General features: G+C 57.1%; 1 protein-coding gene across 2 annotated transcripts; it reads right to left on the minus strand.

The window, feature by feature from the left end:
* Positions 1 to 2,732: 2,732 nt before the first annotated feature.
* Positions 2,733 to 13,043, minus strand: EFNB1 (ephrin B1). 2 transcript variants are annotated; one of them, XM_043974719.1, is made up of 5 exons: positions 12,777 to 13,043; positions 5,899 to 6,176; positions 4,730 to 4,822; positions 4,498 to 4,629; positions 2,733 to 4,406 (listed from the first exon to the last, which is right to left on the minus strand). In XM_043974719.1, exons 1-5 carry the CDS (start codon positions 12,902 to 12,904, stop codon positions 4,003 to 4,005), a joined length of 1,035 nt encoding a protein of 344 aa, XP_043830654.1. In that variant the 5' UTR covers positions 12,905 to 13,043; the 3' UTR covers positions 2,733 to 4,002. The 2 variants fall into 2 exon arrangements, with proteins under 2 accessions (XP_043830654.1, XP_043830653.1); XM_043974718.1 differs by having other exon boundaries at positions 4,498 to 4,632.
* Positions 13,044 to 22,155: the final 9,112 nt, after the last annotated feature.

Raw genomic sequence — 22,155 nt, forward strand, 5'->3', positions numbered from 1 at the left:
TGACTCAGCCTGAGGTACCAGTGTTCCCCTTGCAGCACTTAACTCTGCTCTGACAGACAGTGGCAACAGTAGCTCCTGCCAAGAGGAATGCCCAGGTGAGAGCTGAGCCAAGCCGAGCTGAGCCTCCGCACAGCCTGCTTCTTTGGATGATAGACACGGGTGCGGCTGATCCCCGCAACCAAGCGGCCAGAGGTAGCCAGCAAGAGCCCTGTGGAAGCCCAAGGGTCACATGGGCAGAAGCAGGGCAGAGCTGGCACACCCACAGCCAGGCTTTCTGACTGTACCATGCTATGCATGTGCTCAGGGGTAGCAAGAAAGAAAAAAGGGGCCTTTGCTCAAGAGCCCCAGCTCATGGTCTACTTAGACCCTTCCCAGAAGCACTGAGTGCAGGACAAATGAGCAGATCCTTGGGGGTGAGAAGGAAGCGGGGTTCCTAGGCCTTGCCCCACCCTGGAGACAGCTGAATCAGGCCTGGGCTTTAGCCCTGTCACCAACTCGACCTGTGACCTGTAGAATGAAAAGGGTGGAGAGGCTGGCACTGGATAACCACAGTTCATTCTGCCTTTCCTGTCTAAATAGCCGCTGATTCCCTGGGAACAGAAAAGCACCCCACTGCCCAATCAAACGAGGCTCCTCTTCCCTCTCCTCATCCGAGACATCTGGCCCAGAGAGCTGAGAGCCAGTCCAACATTGATTTCTGCTGGACAAGCACAGCCGAGAAGGGACGTGAAGACAGTGAACTGGAGGCCAGGCCCAGAGTAGCCTGGGATTGGCGGCAGGGGCACCAACAGCTTGGGAATCCATCAGCGTAGGCCGTATTTCCCTTTGCAGCGTGGCTCCTGAGCCCTGGATCTCACTGGGCATGGGCGATGGGCTCCTCAGTCACAGGCACCCTCCAGAAGTCCAGACATGTGGGTGACCAAGCCAGTGGGTGGGCAAGAGGAACCCAGGGCAGCCTGTTCGGGAAGCTGAGAATGCCAAGTGCCCATTGGTCCCACATGCTGAGTAGACAGGGCCCAGCCCCTTCCCCTTTGGACCCAGGCCTCTCATTTTCCTTTCTTCCCCGGGGAATGGGGGGGCAGGGCCTGGGCAGCCCAGCCTGGTCTGAGGGGGTTCTCAGTAGTATCTCAGAGCCATGTTACCTGCCAGTAGCTGATGAGCTAGACTCCTGGCCTGAATACGTCAAGCTTCTGGGGACTGGAAGGGACAGGAGGGGATGGGGGAGGGGGGACTGGCAGAGGAGGAGAGGGGCCCCCTCCCCAATTGACTCAGGCAGAAAGCTCTGCCCCAGCTTCCCTTTCTCTCCACCCAGGCCTAGGCCTTCCACACGCCAGTGCCAACCTCCATTGGGCAGCCAGGGCAGGAGAGGCCAGGGTGGGGCAGGGGCCAAGGCCCAGCAGCCTGAGGGCACCACCCAAAATCGTTCTCAGCTCCTCCCTGAACCAGACCCAATGGGAGAGAGAGGCTCTCCTGTTTGTCAGGCTCTCCAAGGATGATGTATTCATCTCCTCCTGTCAGGTAGCTGCCTCCCTCCCATCTCTGGCTTTCAGCAGTGAGCCCAGCCACCACCTTGGAGCATCTACTCCCCAGGCAAGGCACTGCCCCCCTCCAACACACACATGCTTCTTTCTGCCTGCTTTGCTTGGCCAAAGTCCCCAGCAGGGCCATATCTCACTCATTTCCCAGAAGACCTCGGAACTCCGGAGAGCAGGGTGGGCAGCACACATACCCGCCACTCTATAGGGAAATAGGCTGGGAGAAGGGAGCTCCCGGTCTCAGGGGCAGGCACAGGCCTGGATGATCTGCACACTCCCAGGTAGCTCAGCCACACGGAGGCTCATGGAAATTCGACCAGCAAACATTCCCAAGATGCCATCCCTTTCTCCTTGGAAACACAGGCCCATGAGAAGCTGCTTCTCTCAGGAGAGAAAGTTGTCCCAGCACCCAAGAAGAGGAGGCTGGGTAGGCATCTCCTGCTTTGCCCTGGACAGCTAGGAGGACCTTGAGATGATCCTGCTGCTGTTTCCTGTGGTTAAGAAGCAGCCAGAGGCAGCCTCAGCCCCAGCTGGCACTGGGAACTCCTTTGCCCAGGCTCAGCCCCACCCAGGAGCCCAGCTCCCAGGCTGTTGCCCACTTGCTGCCCTCTGTTTGGCCTACCTGGCTCTCTCCATCTTTTGCCCTTTCCTTCTAAGCCCCTCTCCCTGCCTCTAGTGGCTGGACTCACCCACACACCCACACCTCTGAGCGCCCAGAGGACTCCAGCCTCAGTTGTCCCTAGAATATCTCTGAGGTCAGAATGACTGAGAGCCACAACTGGATTCCTTGGGACACAACAGAGGCCGACACCCCTCATTAGCAACAGGGGCCAACTGAGGTGCAGGCCCCACCCTGGCTCCCAGGCAAAGTGAACACATCAAAGCCACCTGCCCTCCCTCAACGCTCCCAGCAATCTCTTGGCCTGGGACACTCCTGATGGGCTCCTTTGTGGTCCCACCTTGAAAGGGCCCAAAAGGGGGCAGGGGATGGACCTAGGAAGAAAGGCCAGGCCCCACCAATGGTTCTGTGCTCTGGGGGACTGAAGCCCCAGCAAATGCCACCCAGACCAGAGAGTTACACGCAACACACTACCCTCCTCCCCAGGCACATCACGACACTGGCTTACACCCATTTCTCTGTGTGGTTCATTTTTTTAGTTCTCATTTTTTTTCTAAGAAAAAGCAACAAGAAAATAATTGTTTGTACAAAACATCTTTACAGGTTTTCTTCCAAAAAGACTCATATTTACATAAACAGAAACAAAGCCACAACTTTCTGCCGCTCAGCCAGAGGGCGGGAGGGTAGCTGGGTGCCCCGTCCCTGGGGCACAAAGCCGGCCGAGAAGGGGAGGTGAGAGCACTGGAAGTCCAGCCCCTGGCCCCCCTCTCCCTGGCAAGCAGCCACCGCCCAGCCCCTGTGTGGGCAACGAGCAGGGGGTCCCATGTATGCCCCTCTCAGGCCCCAGGCAGCAGTAGCATCTGGCCCAATGCTCCCCCTCCCCAACCTGGAGGAAAGGCAGGGAGAGCAATGCTGAAAGTGAGGGGGACAGGGAGAGGAGAGAAGGGAAACTCCCAGTTCTCCAGGGCAAATAGCCACCTGTGCACCCCACCCCCCAATGAGGTCACAATGCCTACAGCTCTCCTGTTGCCCTGGCAACAGCCAATTAAGACACTAATTACCGTGAGAGTGAGGGAGGCAGGAGCTGCCCAAGAATCCCACAAGGAAGGGATTTGGGGAGGGGAGCAGAGGGTGGGATGATACCCCCCCCAAAGCAACAACCACCAGGGCCCAGTATTCCAACTCTCAGGCCAGTTCTGCAGAGGGATGGGCTCAGGGCACCACTTGCCAAGCGCGCCCACTCGCCACATGGTGGAGGCCAGCCCTGGCCTGGCCCCCTCTAGAAATCCCAAGGAGCTCAGCCAGAGAAATGTCACTCTATTCCATCAAAACTCAAGCCCACCCCCACAAGAACAGCTGGGATGGGGGGTGGGGGTCCTGGAGAGCAGGGCCCGAGAAGGCCCCTCTTTTCACTGGGGTTCATTTGTTCTGTTGGCCCCTTTTGCTTTTTCTTCCAAACTGATGAAAAACTGACAGTCAAAAGTGAGCAGAGTTCAAGAAAATAATGATGGCCAAGAGTGGGCCGAGTCTGGGGTGGGCGTGACATGGAGGAGAGGGAAGGGCCAGGTGCCAACTGCTAGCCAATGTCCAACCCTGCCACCGTGGAGCTGGCACCAGAGGCCCAGGCAGGGCATGGGATGAGGAAGGCACAAGAACAGAGGGGAGAGAGACAGGAGGGTGCTTCCCAAGGGTACACCCCTGCCCTCTTACCCACCCCTGAGACAGGGAATTCTAAAAGCCAAGAAGCTAAAAACCTATATACCCAAATTGGGCCGGCTGGCATGGGAGGGGTGTGCCCGTCCAGGCCCATGCCCATTGCTTGTGGCCAGCTGCACCACCTCTGGGCACTCAGACCTTGTAGTAGATGTTGGCAGGGCTCTGGGGAGGCATCTCCTGGACGATGTAGACGGGGTGCCCATAGTCCCCGCTCACCTTCTCGTAGTGAGGGCAGTAGTTATTCTCTGTAGTCCGTAAGGGGATGATGATGTCACTGGGCTCCGTGCCCGCAGTGCCACTGCCTTTGGGGCTGGCCAGGGTGCTGAGGGCCAGGGCTGCCGTCCGCTGCTGCGTGTGCTTCCGGTGCCGCTTCCGCAGCTTCAAGAGCAGCACCGTGAGGAAGATGACAAGGAGAAGGAAGATGACACAGCCTGCCCCGATCGCTGCGAACACGGCCACTCTTGAGCTGAAGAAGCCATCGGCCCCGCCACCGGCTCCACTGCTGCTGGGGCTCTTCCCGTCCTGGCTCCCGGTCTCTGCGGGGGTGGGGAACATAGAGGGAGACAAATGCTTAGAGGGGCCCAGGACACTGGCAATGCTGGCGGGCTCAGGGTATGGGCCACTCACCACGCTTGCCACTGCTGTCCTCGCCAAAAGGGCCCCGCCCTCGCGGAGGCTGTGTGGCCACTTTCACCCTGCTGTCCGTTTCCTTGCTTGGCCGGCTCGTGGTTGGCTGCTCAGGTACCACAGCGTTGGGATCTGCTGACATGGAAAAGAGAGACTGGGCTAGCCAAGAGGCCCTGGCCTGGCCTAGGGCCCTTCCCCACCCCCCATCCAGACCAAAGGTCGGCCTACTCACCCTGTTGGACCTTCATGATAATTTTCATGGTCCGAGTGTGGCACACACCCCCCTCTCGGTTCTCTAGCCCCTCCAGGCTCCCGTTGGATGTGGCTAGAAGGAATGGAGCAGGTGGGTGTCAGAGGCTGAGGGAGGCAGCCCTGGCCTAAAGTGTTCTGCTCAGCCTCAGGGAGCAGAGGCCCCCAATAGCCTGAGCTACTAGGCCCAGGTCTATTTAGAAATCCTGGAATGTCCCAGGGGAAGGGCATGGAGAAGGAAATCAATCTCTGGGGGAGACACTAAGACTCCCTCTCAGGGTGGGGTGGGGTGGGGGCACGGCTTCCAGGTTCTGCCACTGTAAGGCAAGGTGAGGTAGGGTCCTCCCTATACCAGCTGTTCCGGGCTGAACAGGCAGCTACCCTGGGTTGATGTGTTCCCAGTCACAGGGGCAGAAGGATATGATTCCCTCCAGCCCCTATCTGCCCCAGGGCACACCAGCTCCCCTGGCCCGGGCCTTCTTGGCAGCCAGCTGCCCCCAGCCCAGCTCTGGCAGAGGAAGGTGCCTGGTGGGAGGGTACCCCAAAGGGACCTGGACTGTGCCAAAGGATCCGAATGGCCTCCCATGTCCCTTCTCTGAAGCCTCTGCAGACATCTCCATCAGAGATGCCAGAGCCCCCCTTCCCTAGTTCTCCTCAAATGGGGACCAGGGGCAGGGAAGGAAGAGAAACAGCCAAAAGATAGAGGAGGCAACAATGCAGGTCCTGAGCCTGACTTCACCATGTGACTTTGGGCAAGGCACTGCCTTTCCCGGCCTAGACTTTCCTGTCTGTAAACAGTGGAGATGGTGATAGCATTACTACCCCAACTCTACTTGTCAGATTCATTTACCACCTTCTCCCCCTACAACAGACACACGCGTAGTTTCTGGAGCCCCATCCCCTTCCCACTGCAAGTGAAGGGGAAAGGGCCTAGAGATGAGGCAGAAGGGCAAGCCCAAATCCCTGGGTCTGAAGCCTTTGAGCCTGAGCCCGGGGAATGGGTGGGGCAGGCCACTGGCCATGGGCAGCCTGGTCGTGGGCAAGAGATGCGGCTGGGGACGGGTGCAGGGCATGGGTGCAAGGCATGAGAGCCGGGCCTAGCCACAGAGAGTGCCAGGGAGGAGGGGGCCGGTGGGTGGGCAGGGCACTCACACGTGATGTAGTAATCCTGCTGTCTCTGGAACTCTAGGCCCATGTGGTTGGGGCTGAACTCCTGGAACTTGATGGTGAAGCGGATCTCCTGCTCAGGCTGGTTACAGGTGACCAGCACTTTGGGATTGAGCACGGTGCTACAGGCCGCCGCCTGCTCCAGGCGCACCAGGTACAGTTTGTAGTATTCATAGGGTCGGCCAGCCTCCGCCCGCGGACAGATGATATCAAGCTTGTCGCCAATCTTCGGGTAGATCACCAACCCCTTCCCACTCAGGAACCTGCCCAAGAGGGAGGCAGCAGTGAGAGTGAGGCCTCCCCCCAAGGTTAATGGGGACCCTGATGACTTGACAACCTCCCCCACCTCCCCAGGGTGGGCTCACTTCTGCAGCCACGCAACGTGGCCAACAAATGGTCTCCCCAGTCTCCAGGCCTGGGTTTTACCAAGGTGGGGGGGGGTGAACTGTTACACACCCCCCTGCCCCTCCACCTCCTGTCCCTTCGCTCATCCTTCCCCACTCCCAGCCTAAAGAGCCCAGCAAGCCCTCACCTGCCTTGGCCACCACCCTCGCTGTTCCCAGCCAAGGGTGAGCAAGCCTAACCTGCCCCCTCCCCCTTCTTCACCCAACAGCAAACCCGGCAAGGGCAGGGCAAGGGCTGGGCTCATGGGGTGCACTGGGGGAAGCTTCTGTCCTGGAGTCGGGGGTGGGGGAGGCCAGGGGGCCAGGAGCCCAGATGGCGAGGAGCGACTCGTCTCCACAACACAGACACCCCTTTGGTCCTCACGCCCACAACAAAGGCACCATGGGACTCCCTACTAGGGGAGGCTTCTCCCTTTAGCCATTCTCACTGGGGAGCCCCACCCCAAAGAGAAGGGGAGGTAAAGGCCAGCCACAAGAGCAGGGCAGAGGCAGGGTCTCCAGAACCCATGCCCAGCAGCCCTCACTCATCCCAGAAAGCTTTCCAGACCAGTCAGTGCCCTAAGGCCAACTCATAAGGAATGGCTCAGCCTTGATTCATCACACACTCAGGAGGGCAGGAAACAGGAAGCCCTGCCCACAGACCCTGAAGACACAAGGGAATCTTGCCCCAAATCAGGATTCCTGGGCTTTGGGGGTGGGGGGGAGAGACAGAATTGAGGAACAGAATTCCAACCAGGAACTAAGCTGTTCAGGTAAAGTCTTGGTTTGGGCCTAGAACTCAGACAAAAGGCTGCCTGCTCCCTGGGGATTCGAGAGATCTTTGAGTAAGCATCACATGCTAGGAACTGGTGTTTCTGGTCTAGACAGAGTGAGGCCTAAGGCAAACAAAGGCCCACCACAACAGGCTGCCAGGAGTCTGTACTCTGGGCTAAGGGCCACAGCGATGGGCACAAGCAGAGAACATGCGGAGATCTCAGCAAGGAGGCCAGGCCAGAAGCTGGGCCGAAGAAGGGCTTTGGGGAGGCTGGGGGGCAGGGGCTGCACGAGGCCATGAGCGTCAGGCTGAGGAAGGCCAACTTTCTCTTGTCAGCAATGGGGTACGAGGAAGTGTGAGGAGTGAGAGGCCTAGACTGAGTCAGGGAGCTTGGTGAGGAGGTAGCTGGCAGGTACCCTAGGGACGAGGAGCTGGCAAGGGAGAAGGGAGGCTGGGTCCCCTTGTATTGAGGTGGGGAGGAGGCCTGAGGCCACATCTTATGGGAGGGGGTGCAAGGTCTCAGCCTGGCACTGACTGGAAACAGGGAAATCACTGTGAATAACACACACCCTCACCCCCTCACTCACACACACACACACACACACACACACACAATACTACTTCTACTCAGTGGTCATGCCCTGATAAAATGCATCAAATCATGAGGTGGCCCTTCCAGTATGGTGTGGCTAGCCCTCCTGCCTAGGACCACACTCTGGCCTGACTCCTGCACATACCCTTGAAGACTAAGTCTTGTCCTTTCCTTCCAGAGTCTCCTCTGCCAGGCCTCTCCACCACCACACCTCTCCACCTCCACCTGCCTCTTTACTGTGGTCCTCCCTGCCCAGAGGCTTTCTAGGCTAGGCCAGATCCAAGCTGCCATGGTGAGGTCTCTCACCAAATCCTGGTTGGGAAACTCTCCCAACTTCCTGTCACATCAAGGATCAAATGTGATTTCTTCTTGTTGGCGTGTGAGCCCTACCTTTCGAGTTTTATTGAAACGACTCCCCTTCAGAGTCCCCTTCACAGAGAGGCAAACTATCTCTCTGCTCTTCCTCTCTCCATTTCCCATCTCCATGCCTTTGCCCAGCCCCTCCCCATGCCTGCCACTCCCCCAAATATCTGCCCTCTCAGGGTGCAGTTTAGCTCCCTGGCTATAGAGCTAAGCTCCCTGTGGGCAGGAAATCTTTCTACTCGGGGCTTTGGAACATCTAACAGTGCCTGGAACAGAGATGTTGCCTAACCAATGCTGGCTGATTGTAAGTGGCTAATTATCCAGGAGGGTTACCTCTCTACAGGGCCCAGGGGAATAAGAACTCAGCCCAAATTTGTCCTGGTACAATAACAGAGAACAGAGGAGGATGTGGTGAGGCCTGGAAGCTCCCTCCAATCTTTCCCAGCACTCCCCATTGCTGAACAGAGATGGGAAAGCTCCACAGGGGTGGGCCGCAGCCCCTTTGCCCACCCCAGTTTCACCTTTCCAGGCCTTAGCCTACCCCCATCCCCATGACGGAGGAGTGCTTTCTTGCTCGGGCCACCCCCAGACAAAGCCCTTTTCTGGAAACTAAGGGGATTGACATGGCTCAGCAGGGAGTCTGGAGTAAGTTACCATGGTAACCCCTGAAGACTTCCCCACATCCAGTCCTGATCCCAGTGGGTCCTGGGTCACCCCCAGGAACACCCCTTTCCCCCCACATGGGAACCAGAGTCCAGATGGCTTTGGAGAACCAGACCTAGACAGTCTGAGGAGGGTGAGTGGCAGGCTAGAAGCAGCCTCACAGCCTCCCACACACACACATAATAGGTGGGGGACTCAGGAACAAACTGCACCCTCAACTTCAGATGCTCATGGGGCCAGAGGGAAACTGACCTCAGCCAGCCCAGTCAGCCTGAAGGCTAGAAACAAGCAGAGGCTCGAGCAAGGCTCCAGGCAATGATGCCCTGGCCACAGGCCTCCAAGAGCCCAGAGGCCCAGACTAGAGGCAGGCCCTTCCAGCTTGGGGCAAGCTTCCCCACAGAGGTTTCTTCTGGTTCCCCTAACTCTATCCAAGGGCAGCAGCCTCTCCGGAAGCTCCCCCTTGAGCACCCCCATTTCCACTGCCCAAGTCCACTGCCCACTGGAGGCCAAGCAAGGGGAGTTGCTGGAAGCAAAGCGAGGTAAATGGAGCTGCTTAAGACCCACAAGATAGAAAGCCTTGCCATGAGTTTGCTGGCCTTGGCCTCAGGCCCAGGGGCCAGGCTGACCTGCCAATCATACAATATGGAAAGCCCATGAATGGGGGGGTGGGGGCCAGCAAGGCTCTGTTGTTGCCATGTAGACACACAGACTTGGGCCTCACTCTACCTGAAAGGCATCCCATCCCATCCCATATCTCACACACACACACATACACACACACACACACACACACACACACACACACACACATACACGCACACACGAATGGGGTGAGGGGCCACTGCTTAAAGACTTCTCCCAAACTCAAGTGCCATCCACACCCTTGCCCTCTGCGTGTAGCAACAAGGGGTTGGAATCGGTGACAGTCAGGGCTGCTACAATCCTTCCCATGGGGCCAAGCCTGGCTCCTCATGTGTCCATCCCAGAGAGGAATCATTAGCTGTGTCACCAACAAGGAAGGCACCCCAGGGTAGAGGTTGGTGGCAAGAGGAAATGGGGTAGGCTGAGCCACACAAGCCCAAGTCTCTTAGTCAGCAGAGCAACCCCCTCCCCTCCAGCTGCTGGAGCAGCCTCCAGTAATGGTGCACTACGGGCAGGGGTAGCTGGGGGAGTGGGGAGGGTCCAGGGTTAGTGAAGCTGAAGAGGGGTAGGGAGGGGAAAGCTAGGATGGGAGCAAGACAGGCCTCCAATGGAGTAGCAGCAGCTGCAGTGAGCCAAGCAGCACCCCAACGCTGGAGGGGGGCTGCCTAATTTAGGTGCTGTAAGGGAAGTGGGAAGTAGTCTTCCCTCACTTTCGGGGGCCAGCCAGGGGAGCCCCAAGGCCCTGAGCATCAACCAGCTGGCCCCATAGAGTCTACTGGCCCCAGAGGCCACGTGAGGAGGCTCCTGGGGAAAAACCCCTGCCAGCCAGCACCTGGCAGCACCTTGAGCCAGCCCCTGCTGGCCCTCTGAAGCAGGGGCCTGCAACCTGGAAACAGAGACCCCCAGCCCTTATTTATTTGGAGGCTTTTTTTTCCCAAGGAGGAAGCAATTAAGGCAGGTTTACAGGAGCTGGGGGAGGGGTAGGGGCTGCCAGCTCCCTGATAGAGCTGGGAGACTAAGAGCTAAAGGAAAGGGGTTGGGGGGGGGGAGATGGAGACAGAGGAGAAGAGAGAGAAGAGAGGGGGGAGGGGAGAAAGGGTAGGAGGGAGGGAGGAGAGGAAAGGAAGGGGAGGGAAAGAGGGGAGACAGGGGAAAGAGGAGGGAAAGATGGGGAGAAAGAGGGGAGAGAGGAGAGGGAGGGGGAAGTAAGGGGTGGGAGGGGGAGAGAGAGGAAGGAGGAGGAGGAGGAAAGAGAAGAGAGAAAGAAAGAAGAGGGGGAGAGGTAGCAAGAGGAGAGAGGGAAGGGGGAGGAGAGAAAGGGAGGGGGAGAGGGAAGGAGGGAGAGAGAGAGAGGGGAAGGGGGAGGGAGAAGACGAAGAAAGACAGCGAGAGAGACAGAGAGTCAGAGCCAGGAGAAAAAGTACTGGTATGTGTGAGAAACAAAAGGCTGTGAGAAAAAGGCAGAGGGGGTGACTAAGTAAGGGAGAAAGTGTGGGTGGGGGGAGCACTCCAAATGAAGGGGAAGAGTGAAGGAAGGCAGCCCGGAGAGGATGGGCCTGAGCTCCCTGGGAGGAGGCAGCAGGCCGAGTTTGCCCATAGGGCTAGAGGTCGAAGGGCAGTAGGGGCATCCCTCCCCCCCACCTGCCCCAAGGCAACTTTCCCCTCTGAAGCCCCCGTAGAGAGAAGAAAATGGCAGCCCGCACGCTTTCTGGATCTGCTGGTATCCTGTGGGATCCCTGCAGACCCTTGCTTCCCCAGATTAGGGCGTGACAAGTAGAGGACAGGCATTCTTCCCCATGGAAGAGAAAGGATCAAGGACCTGGGGTCGCACGTCCCTCTCTGGGCTGCAGCGGAAGATAGAGACTTTCTAGCTGAGGGCTCTCTGAAGGTAGAGACCCAGGGAAGCAGCTAGGTTGCCCTGTTCCCCACCCCCTCCTACTCCCACACATGGGTGTGAGTGAACCCCAGATGCCTGAAGGCAAAGGCTCTCCAGTCCCCATCCTGTCCCATCCTGCTCGGCCGCACCCCCCCACACATACATACATACCAATCTACTTAGCAACTTCTCTCCCTGGGCTCCCCTGCCCAGGTCCCCAGACCACGGAGCCAACCCTAGGGACCAGAGGGACTCAGCCCTCTTGCCTCAAGGAAATGCGTACTTCCAGGTTCCAGAAGAGTACCCAAAGGCTTTCTCTCCGGCACTCCTAAGCCCATCTATCATCAGTTGGGAGGGGAGTTGAGGGAAGCCCCCTCCCCCTTTCCTCCCCTCCAGAAGTGACCCACCTTGGGGGGGGGGGGGCTCTGCTTTCCTACGGATGCCATCCATCCCCTCTGGCCACCCCCCCCCCCGACTTCGGCATCTCCTTCAGCGCACACAGTAGGTGCTCAGCAGCTACCCTCTGAGCCTCACAGTAGAGAACGGGGCAGTTTTGGGCTGAAGGGACCCCTTGAAGTTATGCTTTAAAAACTGGGAAAGTGGAGAAAAGTTCGGTAGAGGCAGGAAGAGCTGATGGATAGGGGAGAAGGGGGGGCGGGGGCAAGAGCGGAGCATCGAGAACTGCTACCCTTAGCCTCCGACCCCAAGACAAGGGTGCTCAGGGCTCCTCTCGAAGCCCCCCACCCTGCTCCAACAAGGAAAAAAAAAAAAAGAATCCCCAGGGAAAGGTGTGGCGGAGGGAAGGGGGGAAATGGCCAAAAGGTCCCCCTCGCCCCCAGCCCTCGGGGGGGGGGAAGGTGGGGGGGGGGCTCCATTCCCCCCTCCCCCCAGGGCCTCCATTCCTCAAGAGCTGGGGGGGGGAGCAGCGCACAAAGGCGGCAGGGCGGAACAACGACTCGGACTGGGGGGGGTGCCGCTGGGGCGCCCCCCTTCCTCCCTCCGCCGTCGCCCGCCTTTGTGAGCTCCAAGCGGCGCCTCCCCGGGCCCCCCGGCAGCTAGGAGGAGAGAACAGGACGGAGAAGACTGGGGGGGGGGGGTTGGGAGTGGTGACGATGGGGGGAAGAAAGGGAGAGAATGAGGGGAGAGCCAGAGCGGAGAGACTGAGCGAAAGAGGGGAGAAGGGGGAGAAAGGAGGAGCAGCCCCGGGACGGAGTCCGGCGGCCGTAGCCCAGCCCAGCCCAGCCCAGCCCAGCGGTCCGGAGCGAGCGACCCAGAGCGGGCCCTGCCCCGCCCAGCCCCGCTGGGCTTCCCAGAGAAGGGGTTCCGAGCGCGGCCAAGCCCGGTGGGAGGCCGGAGCGAGCCCCAGACATGCAGACAGACCGCGGCGGGCGGACGGGCAGACAGACAGGCGGGCGGGCGCACCGACAGACAGACAGGCGGGCGGACGCACGGACAGTCAGACAGGCGGGCGGGCGCACCGACAGACAGACAGGCGGGCGGGCGCACCGACAGACAGACAGGCGGGCGGACGCACGGAGGGGCGGCGGCGGCGAGCGCGCAGCCACTTACTTGGGGTTCAGGGAGCTCCAGGACACGGGCTCCAGCGTCTTGGGCAGCGGCGTGGCCAGGCGGCAGAGCGCCAGCACGAGCCCCAGCAGCCACTTGCCCCAGGCGGAGCGCAACCCCGGCCGGGCCATCCTGCCGGGTTCCCTCCCGCGAGCGCTTGCTCGCTCGATCGGTCCGGTCACTCGCTCGCCGGCCCCCCGGGTGGGTCGCTCGCTCGGTCCGCTCGCTGCTGGCTTGGTCCGGCTCAGTCGCCCATGGCCCGCCGCCCGTCCCGTCTGGCCCCGATCCCGAACCCGGCGCCGCCCCCGGCGGCTCTGACTGTCGCCCCCCGGTCCGGTCCGGCCCGGCCCAGGCGCCTGGCTGGCTGGCTGGCCGGCTGGCCGGCTGGCTCGGACCCGGGCCGCCCCACGACGGCTGCTCCCTCAGCCGCGCCCGGGGGCCGCCTGTGCCGCCGCGGGCCGGGGCCGGAGCCGGGGCCGGGGCCGGAGCCGGGGCCGGCGGGGCCCGCCCATCAGCTCGCTCGCTCGCTCGGAGGGCGGCGGGGAGGGCCCGGGAGGGGGCGGCGCGGCCGGGCTGCGAACGGCGCGGGGCGCGGGGCGCGGCGCGGGGCGGAGGGCGGCGAGCAGCGATCTGGACACACGTCTGCCACGGCGACCCAGCGCGCACAGACTCCGCTCGCTCGGGGCCGGGCCGGCTACTCTCCCGCTCAGGCGGACTCGGGGGCAGCCCCGGCCCTCTTGGCCAATGGCGAGCTTCGGCGCCGGGGTCCTCGCCCTGAGCCCCGCCCCCGGAGCGGGGAGGGGGCGGGGAAGGGGCCCGGCTCTTAAGGGCGCCGCGTAGCCCCGGTGCCGGCAGGTTAGAGAGAGTTCCCGATGCCCGCGTGGGCACCGGTCCGACCCATCGGGCGGCTCTCGGGGCGGCGCTCTCGGTCCGCACAGCGGCAAGGGGGGTGGGGGTGGGGGGAGGGGACCTGTGGCTTCTTCGCCCCTGAGGCTGCGAGCCAGGAGTAGGAGGGCACGGCAGCCACGGGGGTTCCAGCTCATTTCTAGCCTTGGGATGTTCCCACTGACACCAATGTTCAGGGCTCCTACTCGCTGGCTGACCTTAGACGAGTCTCTTGTCTTCTTGGGGGACTTGAGTTTCCTCTACTGTCAAACGAAGGCGTTAGAAATGATTTGTGAGGACCCATTCAAGACCGTCAGCCTGGGATCCCAAATTCTCTCCCCAGCTCCGGACCTCAGTTTCCCTCCTGTGATAGGAAGGGGTTGGCCCAGACCTATCAGCTGGCTCTGGATAGACGTCAGGGCATTCATGAATTTGCATGAAGGGAAATGTCATCTTTAGGTTCACTCCGCACTAATTGGAAATGGAGCCCTTCCCTTATGTTTACAGAAAGGGGAAGGTCCGTGCATAAGATTCTTCCCCAAACCTTCCTAAAGAGCCATGGCGCCCAAAAGCGGGGAAAGCCCCTGTTAGACGAGGTCTGGCATGCTGTGACTAAATCCCCAGGCTCTGCACCTCAGTTTCCCCTTTTTGTGATGCGACGATTGTCTCTAAGATGCCATCCAGCTCCGACGACGGGGAGTGTGTCTGACTCTGTCTGCTCTCCCGCCCCGTTCCCCCCCACCCCCCCACACACACATGTGGAGCCACTTCAGACGGGCGAAGCTAGTCGGACCCTAGCCTTCATCTCCAGTGGGTCGCTAGGAACTCCCAGGCCAGGGAAAAAGAGGCGCCAGACTCCTGGGCAGGCTCGCTGTACCTCAGTGGCTCATCACGGACTTGGCACCTGGCCTGCCGGACACAACTGTAACTTGGCGGGGCCCTTTCCCTCGGCTCCTCTGGGGCCAGGCCCCCCTTCTCGCTCGGCCCCCCGTGTGCCTTTTTGCGGGCCAACACCGCCGCCTGAAGGTCCGCGCGAGAACTGCAGGCGGCGGTGGCCGTAGGTGCCTACTGGAGGAGTGAACCTGGGGCGCTCACTAGGCGCTCTCCGAGGCTTGGGGCGGCCCACGTATGGAGAGGCTCGGGCAGAGAGGAGAATAGAAAGCACCGGGGAAGAGCGGGGAGACTGGGCTTGGGGAAGGCTTGGAGTCGCTCCTTTAGCTGTAGGAAGACCGACCACAGAAAGGTAGGTCTGGCAGCTAGCGGCTGGAGGGGGGCTACTGGGGGATCCCCTGCCTCCGCGGTCCCAGGCAGGGCTCTTATGAGCCCAGGACTCCGGGAGCTGCAAAAGAAAGGCCCCTTCGGGAGCCCGGCCTGGGAATGGCCACGGGGAAGGCTCCCCCACCCCAGGCCGAATCAGGGGAACCTTCCTGCCCTGTCCCCGGGCACATGGTCTTTCTTATTGCACTCCAAGAGGAGCGAACAACCAGAAGCCCCTGCTTCCCCGGAGGAGCTCAGAGCCAAAGCTCATGCTGGGGCAGGGCTGGAGCAGGACTGAGGGACGATGGGTAAAGGCTGAGCTCTAGAGGTCAGGGTCGGGAAGTGCCAGAGGTGGGAGTGTGCTTCAGGCTGGTCGGAGGAGGGAGGGAGGAGAGCTAAGCAAACAGCTGTTTGTCAGTCTCTCCCAACCTTCACTGAGCCCCCAACTAGACCTTCCCAGTTCTTGAGCTAGCTCTGTCCAGGGGACTGCAAGTCACAAGGAGGCGCCTGGTCTAGAGGGGGCCCAAGGGCTCTTCTCAGAATTCCCTCCCACACTCCAGAGAGAGAGATCTGCCCTACGCCTCCTCCCCTCTGCCTCCCACCCGTGCCACCCAACCCACAACTCTCAGGAGCCCAAGCCAGAGGGTGGCCAGGCCAACTTGTTAGGAACTACGAGGCAAGAACCCCAGGGTTGAAAAGGGGGGGGAGGCCGATTGGCTGCCACAAGCACCAAGGCTCTCCTGCGGGGGGCAGGGGGGGCAGGGTGAGCCTCTTTCTGGAGGAGCAGGGCCCAGCAGTCCCTTTGGCCCCAGCCAAGCTCCAGAGAGCACTCAGGGACCGGGGCATGTTATTGCCAGTATGCCCTAACCTGCCTACCCCAGCTGCATGGGCCCTGGAAATGGGGCTGGGCACACTCCTTGCTTCAGTGGGGGGCAGAAATTCCAGCTGCCTCCTGCCTGCCCCACCCTCGTGAGGCCTCTTTTCCTCTCCCTCTCCTTCTTCCTTTCCCTCCTTGAACCATAGTGTTTCCCGGCCCGAGGCTAGGCAAAGGAGCCAGGAAGTTAGGATTTGTGGGGAATGCAGGCTCTCCCTCATCCCAGTCCCTCCCTCCTCTCCACGACTGCCTGCTCCCCCTTCCAGATACTCCCCCCGACCTCCTTGCTTCCAGGGCTGCCCAACCTTGCACACCAGTACTCTTACCCTGAGATGCCCACACTCCACCATCTTCCTCCCCTTCCCCTCCCCTCTGCCTCCCTGTGCCCCTCTTCCTCATCTCATTCCTCAGCATCTGCAGGCTCTCCGTCCTCTCCTTTGAGTGTCCCCATGGCCAGCCTTGAAAGCTCAGCCCAGATGCGGCCTCCCGCCCAAAGCCCAGCCTCCTCCTGCCTTTCATGAATGAGCTTTGCTCACCAAGCCAGGCCCTCCCTGATTCGCTCAGTCTGAATGCTGGACTAGCCCACTGAGTGCCAGGGGTCAAAAGATTCCAGAGGTGCTTGAGCTGGCTATACCCCCCACCCCCACCAGGGATTCATCTACCCTCCAGCCTCCACCCCTTTCCTGTTTCAGCAGTAGCCCTCCAGCAGGGTTCCATCAGACCCCTCTGGGCAGCCCAGGACATTCTGGGACAGCTCCTGTCATTGGGAAGTGTTCTCTGGCATCACAATGAAGTCTGCCTTCTTTGCGACTTCCCTCATGGCTCATGCTTCTGTCCTCTGGCCGCTAATTGGTAGAGGAAACCGAGCCCCTCTGAGCTTAACGTGCCCAGGATCACACAGCAAAGGTTGAGTCAAAGGCTCCAGAGGTGGGGAGGGGGGTAGGGAGGGGAGGGGAGTGCTGGGGTTGCCACTCTCCAATGAACCAGGACCCAGTGAGGGGGCCTGAAAGAGGGCAGCAGAGAGCAGTGAGCAAGCATGAGGCCAAGGCCTAGACAGATGCTCTACCATTATAACTACAGTCACTGACACCCCAGCATGGCATCATCCCGAACACAAGGCTACGGTGGTTCCATTTGGTATGATCCGTGATAGGCAATGGGATGGGGGGGGCACTGTAGCTGGAGGCATCAGCTGTCTTCTAACTCCCTCCCCAGCTCCAACCCCTCCTCCCTAGACCCAGGGACCCAGGCCACATCTTATGAGTAAGACTAGCCCCAGCTAGTCCCCTATACCCCCATCCCATCTGTTGCTGCCATCACTCCTGGGAAGGAGGAGGGAAGTGGGGCTCATTCATCCATGTCACGGGAGGGAAAGAGGTAGCGGCTGCTCTCCCCCTTTCACCCAGCCCAGCTCTGAGGCAGAGTTCTACCCACCAGGGTGGGGCAGGAGGAAGGTTATTGCAAAAGGTCCAAGGGCAGCTAGGTGGCACAGTGGATAGAGCACCGGCCCTGGATTCAGGAGGACCTGAGTTCAAATCTGGCCGACAAGAGGTGATGAAGGCCTGCACCAGAGTGGTAGCTGACTGGATAGGGAAAAGGAAGAGACTTAGACCAAATGTGTTGTGAAGGTAGAAATCCCACGGTTTTGCAATGGATTGGGCAGAATGAGTTCCAGTGACTGAGGAGTTTCAGACGGATGACACTGGGTGACTGGGAAGCTGGGGCACACTCAACAGTAAGAGGAAGGTTGAGAAGAGGGATGGAGTTGATGCTGAGTTCAGGTTCAAACGTGTCGAGTTTAAGATGCCTATGGGACAGCCAGTTTGAAATGTCCAAAAGGGAGTTGGTAATGAGACTCGAGCCCAGGTAAGATATCGGAGCTAGACCCAGATCTGGGAATCATCTGCATAGGTCAGAGTTGAATCCATGGGAGCCAGTGAGCTCACCAAGTGAGATAATCAAGGAGAAGGAGAAGCATGTCCAGAAGAGAGCCTTAGGGTAGAATGTTAGTGGAAATGACCTAGATGAAGTTCCAGCCAAGAAGACAGAGAAGGAGCAATCAGGTAGATAGGAGGGGGACCAGGAGAGAGACCTAGAGAGGAAAGAGAGTCTGGACAAGAGTGCAAGGATTGAAAACACTGCATTTGGACATTAAAAGTTGATAAGGGATCCAGTCTCATACACTTAACACTTACGAGCTGTGTGACTCTGGGCAAGTCACTTAACCCTCATTGCCCCACCCAAACATTTTTAAAATTTTTTTTAATTTTTAATTCTTTGCCCCACCCCAAAAAACTAACTAACCAAAAAAAGATAAGAAAAAATCAGAAAAGGTAACTTTTGGGAGAGAAGTTTCACTTGGATGATAAGCTTGGAAGTCAGACTGCAAAAGGTTTAGGGGGGACAAGAAGGGAGGAAGGGAGGGAGAAAGGAAAGGAAGTGGAAGTGCCTAGTGTAGACAACTTTCTCAAGAAGTTTAATCAAAGACAGGAGGACTGATAGAGGATATTAGCTAGTGGGGATTAGCTAGGTTTTCAGGATGGGGGAAACATGGGAGTGTTTGTAGGGAATTGGGGGCAGCCAGGAGACAGGGACATACTTTCATGTAGCAACCTCTTACTTTTTATGTGTATACCCAAATATTTGTGTTTATTGATGACTCAAAATTATATGAAAACCTCCCATATATTAGGCACTTAACAAATACTCAAAATAAAACAACAACCCAAAGGGAAAAAAAAACAATGAAGGAACTGCCCATTTCCTTTGATTGCTTCTCTTTTGGGGAATGGTTCTTGTTTTCATACGTTAGTGTATGATTGTCAACCAGTAGCAATTCGGTGCTTACAAAGAGCTCTAGAAGCTTCCATTCTAGTGGAGATGATGGATACAAATCAACCCAAACAATAACGGATGAATACAATCAAGGCAAGGTCACCCTAGAGGGGACAGCTCAAGAAGTAGGGTTGGGGGTGAGCCAATAAAGGCCTTCTGGAGGAGCTTGCCCTGGAGCCAAGGATTCTAAGAGTCAGAAGTTGGGAGGAATGGCATTTCAGGCATGGGGAGCAACTAGTATAAAGGAATAGAGGTGGGAAATTGTTGCATGAGAACAGCAAATCTGCCAGAATGGCTGGATTGGAGGGAGACCGGAGGGTATGAGAATAGAAGAAGATTGGAGCAAGGCGGTGAAGAGTTTCTACTTGGCCCTACAGGTAAGAAGGAGCCTCTGCAGCTTATTGATTTGGGGTAGAGAAGGATGACACGGGCAGACTTACACTCGCAGCTGAGTGGAGGAGAGATTGAAGGCAGAAAGACCAATCAGGAAGCTGTGGTGATGGCCCAACCTTGAAAGGTAATAAGCTTGAACCTAGAAGCCAAGGCTCATTGTTCACCTCTCCCATGCCTCTCCTCTGACAAGGCCGCCCCCTGGTTCAGACCCTCATCACCTCATGCTTGCTTGGGGAGAGAAGGACTGCCTTCTCCAATCCATTCAGTCACTAAAATGATTTTACTCAATCCAAAGTCACCCTTCCTCCTCACTGAATAAACTCCAGTGGCCCCCTATCGCCTCCAGGAGCAAATACAAGATGCTCTGTTTGGCATTCAATGCCTTTGATGCTCTGTCCCTGTCCAGTCTTCTTACACCTCACTCCCTACCACCTCCTCTTCCATCCAGTGATCTCAGCCTCCTGACTGTTCTACCAACAAGCCCCTCCATCTCTGGGCTCTGGGCATTCTTTCTGTCCCCCAGGCCTGGAATACTCTCCCTCCTCTGTTCCAACTACTAATGTCCCTGGCTTCAGTCAAGTCACAGCTAAAGTCCCACCCTCTACAGGAAGCTTTCCTCAACCCCTCTTAATTCCAGGGCCTTCCCTCTGTTAGTTATTTCCCATTTATCCTGTATATAGCTTGCTTTGTATGTATTTGTTTGCATGTTGTGTCCCCCATTAGATTGTAAACTCCTAGAGGGCAGGGATTGTCTTTTGCCTCTTTTTGTACCCCTCACACTTAGGACAGTGCCTGGCACATAGTAAGTGCTTAATAAATGTCTTGTCTATTGAGTGAGTGAGTAGAAGAAAAGGGGCATATGCAAGAGATGCTGTAGAAAAAGAAATGACAAGATTAGAAACTGAACTGATTGGACTTGAGGTGATAGAGAAAAGAATTGAGGATGAAGCTGAGGCTATGAATCTGGATGACTGAGATGATGGTGGTGCCCTTGACAGTAATAGGGAAGTTCAGAAGAAGGAAAGGTTTGGGGGAAAAATAATGAGTTTCAGACATGTTTAATTTGAGATTTCTGTGGAATATCTGGATTGAAATGGCCAATGAGTGGAGCCACAGTCAGGATAACACAAGATCTAGCAGTTTCTACATTAAAGGATAGGAGGGCTTGGAATATGATATTCCGGAGGGCAAAAGAATTGTGATTACAACCAAGAATCACCCACCCAGCAAAACTGAATATAATCTTTCAGGGGAAAAATGGGAATTCAATGAAAGAGAGGAAATGGCCAATGAATAGCTGGGGAGGTGGGGCTAGAGCTCAGGAAAGAGACCAGGGCTAGCTAGAAGGATCTGGGAATTATCTACATAGTGATGATACTGTACCCCCTGGGAAATGATGAGGTCACCAAGGGAGAGAGTTCCGAGAGGAAAGACAGAGTCCTGGAGGTGGGGCATGCATGAATCTTGGAGAGCACACATGGCTCTTGGCCATGGGAGGTCCTTTCTTCCACTCATGGGGTACACTGGCAGTTTCACTTCTGTATGGTGAGGTCTCTTTGCAAGTCATGACTAGAGTCCGTCTTCAGCTCCCAGGGATGCAGACACTGCCACGGGGTACTTACTCTGAGTCAGATCAGTTTTAGAACATTGATGGGAGAAGGTGGGAAGCCCAACATCCTCTGGACCCTTTGAAGAAGGAAAGGTCCCCTTGGATCAAAGGTTGGGGTGGAAAGAGAGGAGAGCTGGATAAGAAATGACAAGCAGGATGACTTCAGAAAGGCCTGGAAAGACATGTATGAACTGATGTGTAGTGAAATGAGCAGAACCAAGAGAACATTGTGCACAGAGACAGCAACATTGTTTGATGAAGAACTGGGAATGACCTGACTATTCATAACAATACAATGATCCAAGACAGTCCCAAAGGACTATGGATGAAACATACTATCCACCTCCAAAGAAAGAACTGATATTGATGGAACAGAGAGAAGTACTTTCTTTCATTTTTTTTCTTTTAATCAAGTTTTCTTGTACAAAATGAGAAATACGGTAGTTTTACAAAATCATCCACGTATAACCCATACATGATTGCTGCCTTGGGGAGGGGGAAAGGAGGAAGGGAAAGAGGGATAAAAATTGGAACCTAAAACTATAAATAAAAATGTTTATTATTTTAAAAAAGAGAGAGAGAGGAGAGCTGGCCAAGGTCAAAGCTGAGGCCTTTCCTTCCCTCCCCTGAACCCAGGTGATTTCTTATCAGAGGGCTTCAGCTAGAGGCTCCATGTCCACTCCAATTTCTGGAATTCCTCAATGCTTTCATACAAGACCCAGAGGGCATAAGGAAATCTCCCAGCCAAGTGGAACAGACCTAGGTCTGGTGTTGTGTAACTTCTTTTCAGTGGCTTTCAAAGATTTTGAGCTCTTCCTCTTAAGGTCTATGATTGCTTGATTGACTCATTGACTGACTCACTGACTGGCTGATTGATAGAGATGTTCTCATCTAGTCAAGGTACCAAGCTAAAATGGAGTGGGCTGGTTTCCACCCTATCCCTACATGTGCATGGCACTACACCCAAGTGTAGACTGATAACAGTGACTCATTGATCTATATTTTGACCGATGCCAAGTTGGATAACAAGGGATGGAGATAGTACCAGCCAACTCTGAATTCACCATGTAGTAGTGGCCAGGGACGACTATCATAGATGCAGATGCACATACCCAAAGGTCATGTGACACTGGTGTGACAGTGATCTCAAAAGGAGTCAAAGCTCTATGTGACATAGAGGGAGCTGTATAGCTGAGAGTCTGGGGCTTCCACCAGATAGATGGGCCATCTGCTCTAGCTACTAGTGATCTATTCACAGATGACTGAGGCAGAGAAGGCTGGTTCACCTCTGCTGTCGGCATGCTATCTGGTGGAAGCCCCAGAAATCACTGTCACACCAGTGTCACATGGCCTTTGGGTATGTGCATCTGCATCTATGATAGTCGTCCCTGGCCACTACTACATGGTGAAATAGGACAGTGATACTAAAGGACTCCATTCCAGTTGAGACAATAGAAGAAGCAAGAGAGTGCCTAGGCTACTGGCCTGTGGCTGGACCACATGCATGGGTCCAGCACTCCCTACTTCAT

The sequence above is a fragment of the Dromiciops gliroides genome, chromosome X (genome assembly GCF_019393635.1).
Source record: "Dromiciops gliroides isolate mDroGli1 chromosome X, mDroGli1.pri, whole genome shotgun sequence".
NCBI lineage: Eukaryota > Metazoa > Chordata > Mammalia > Microbiotheria > Microbiotheriidae > Dromiciops > Dromiciops gliroides.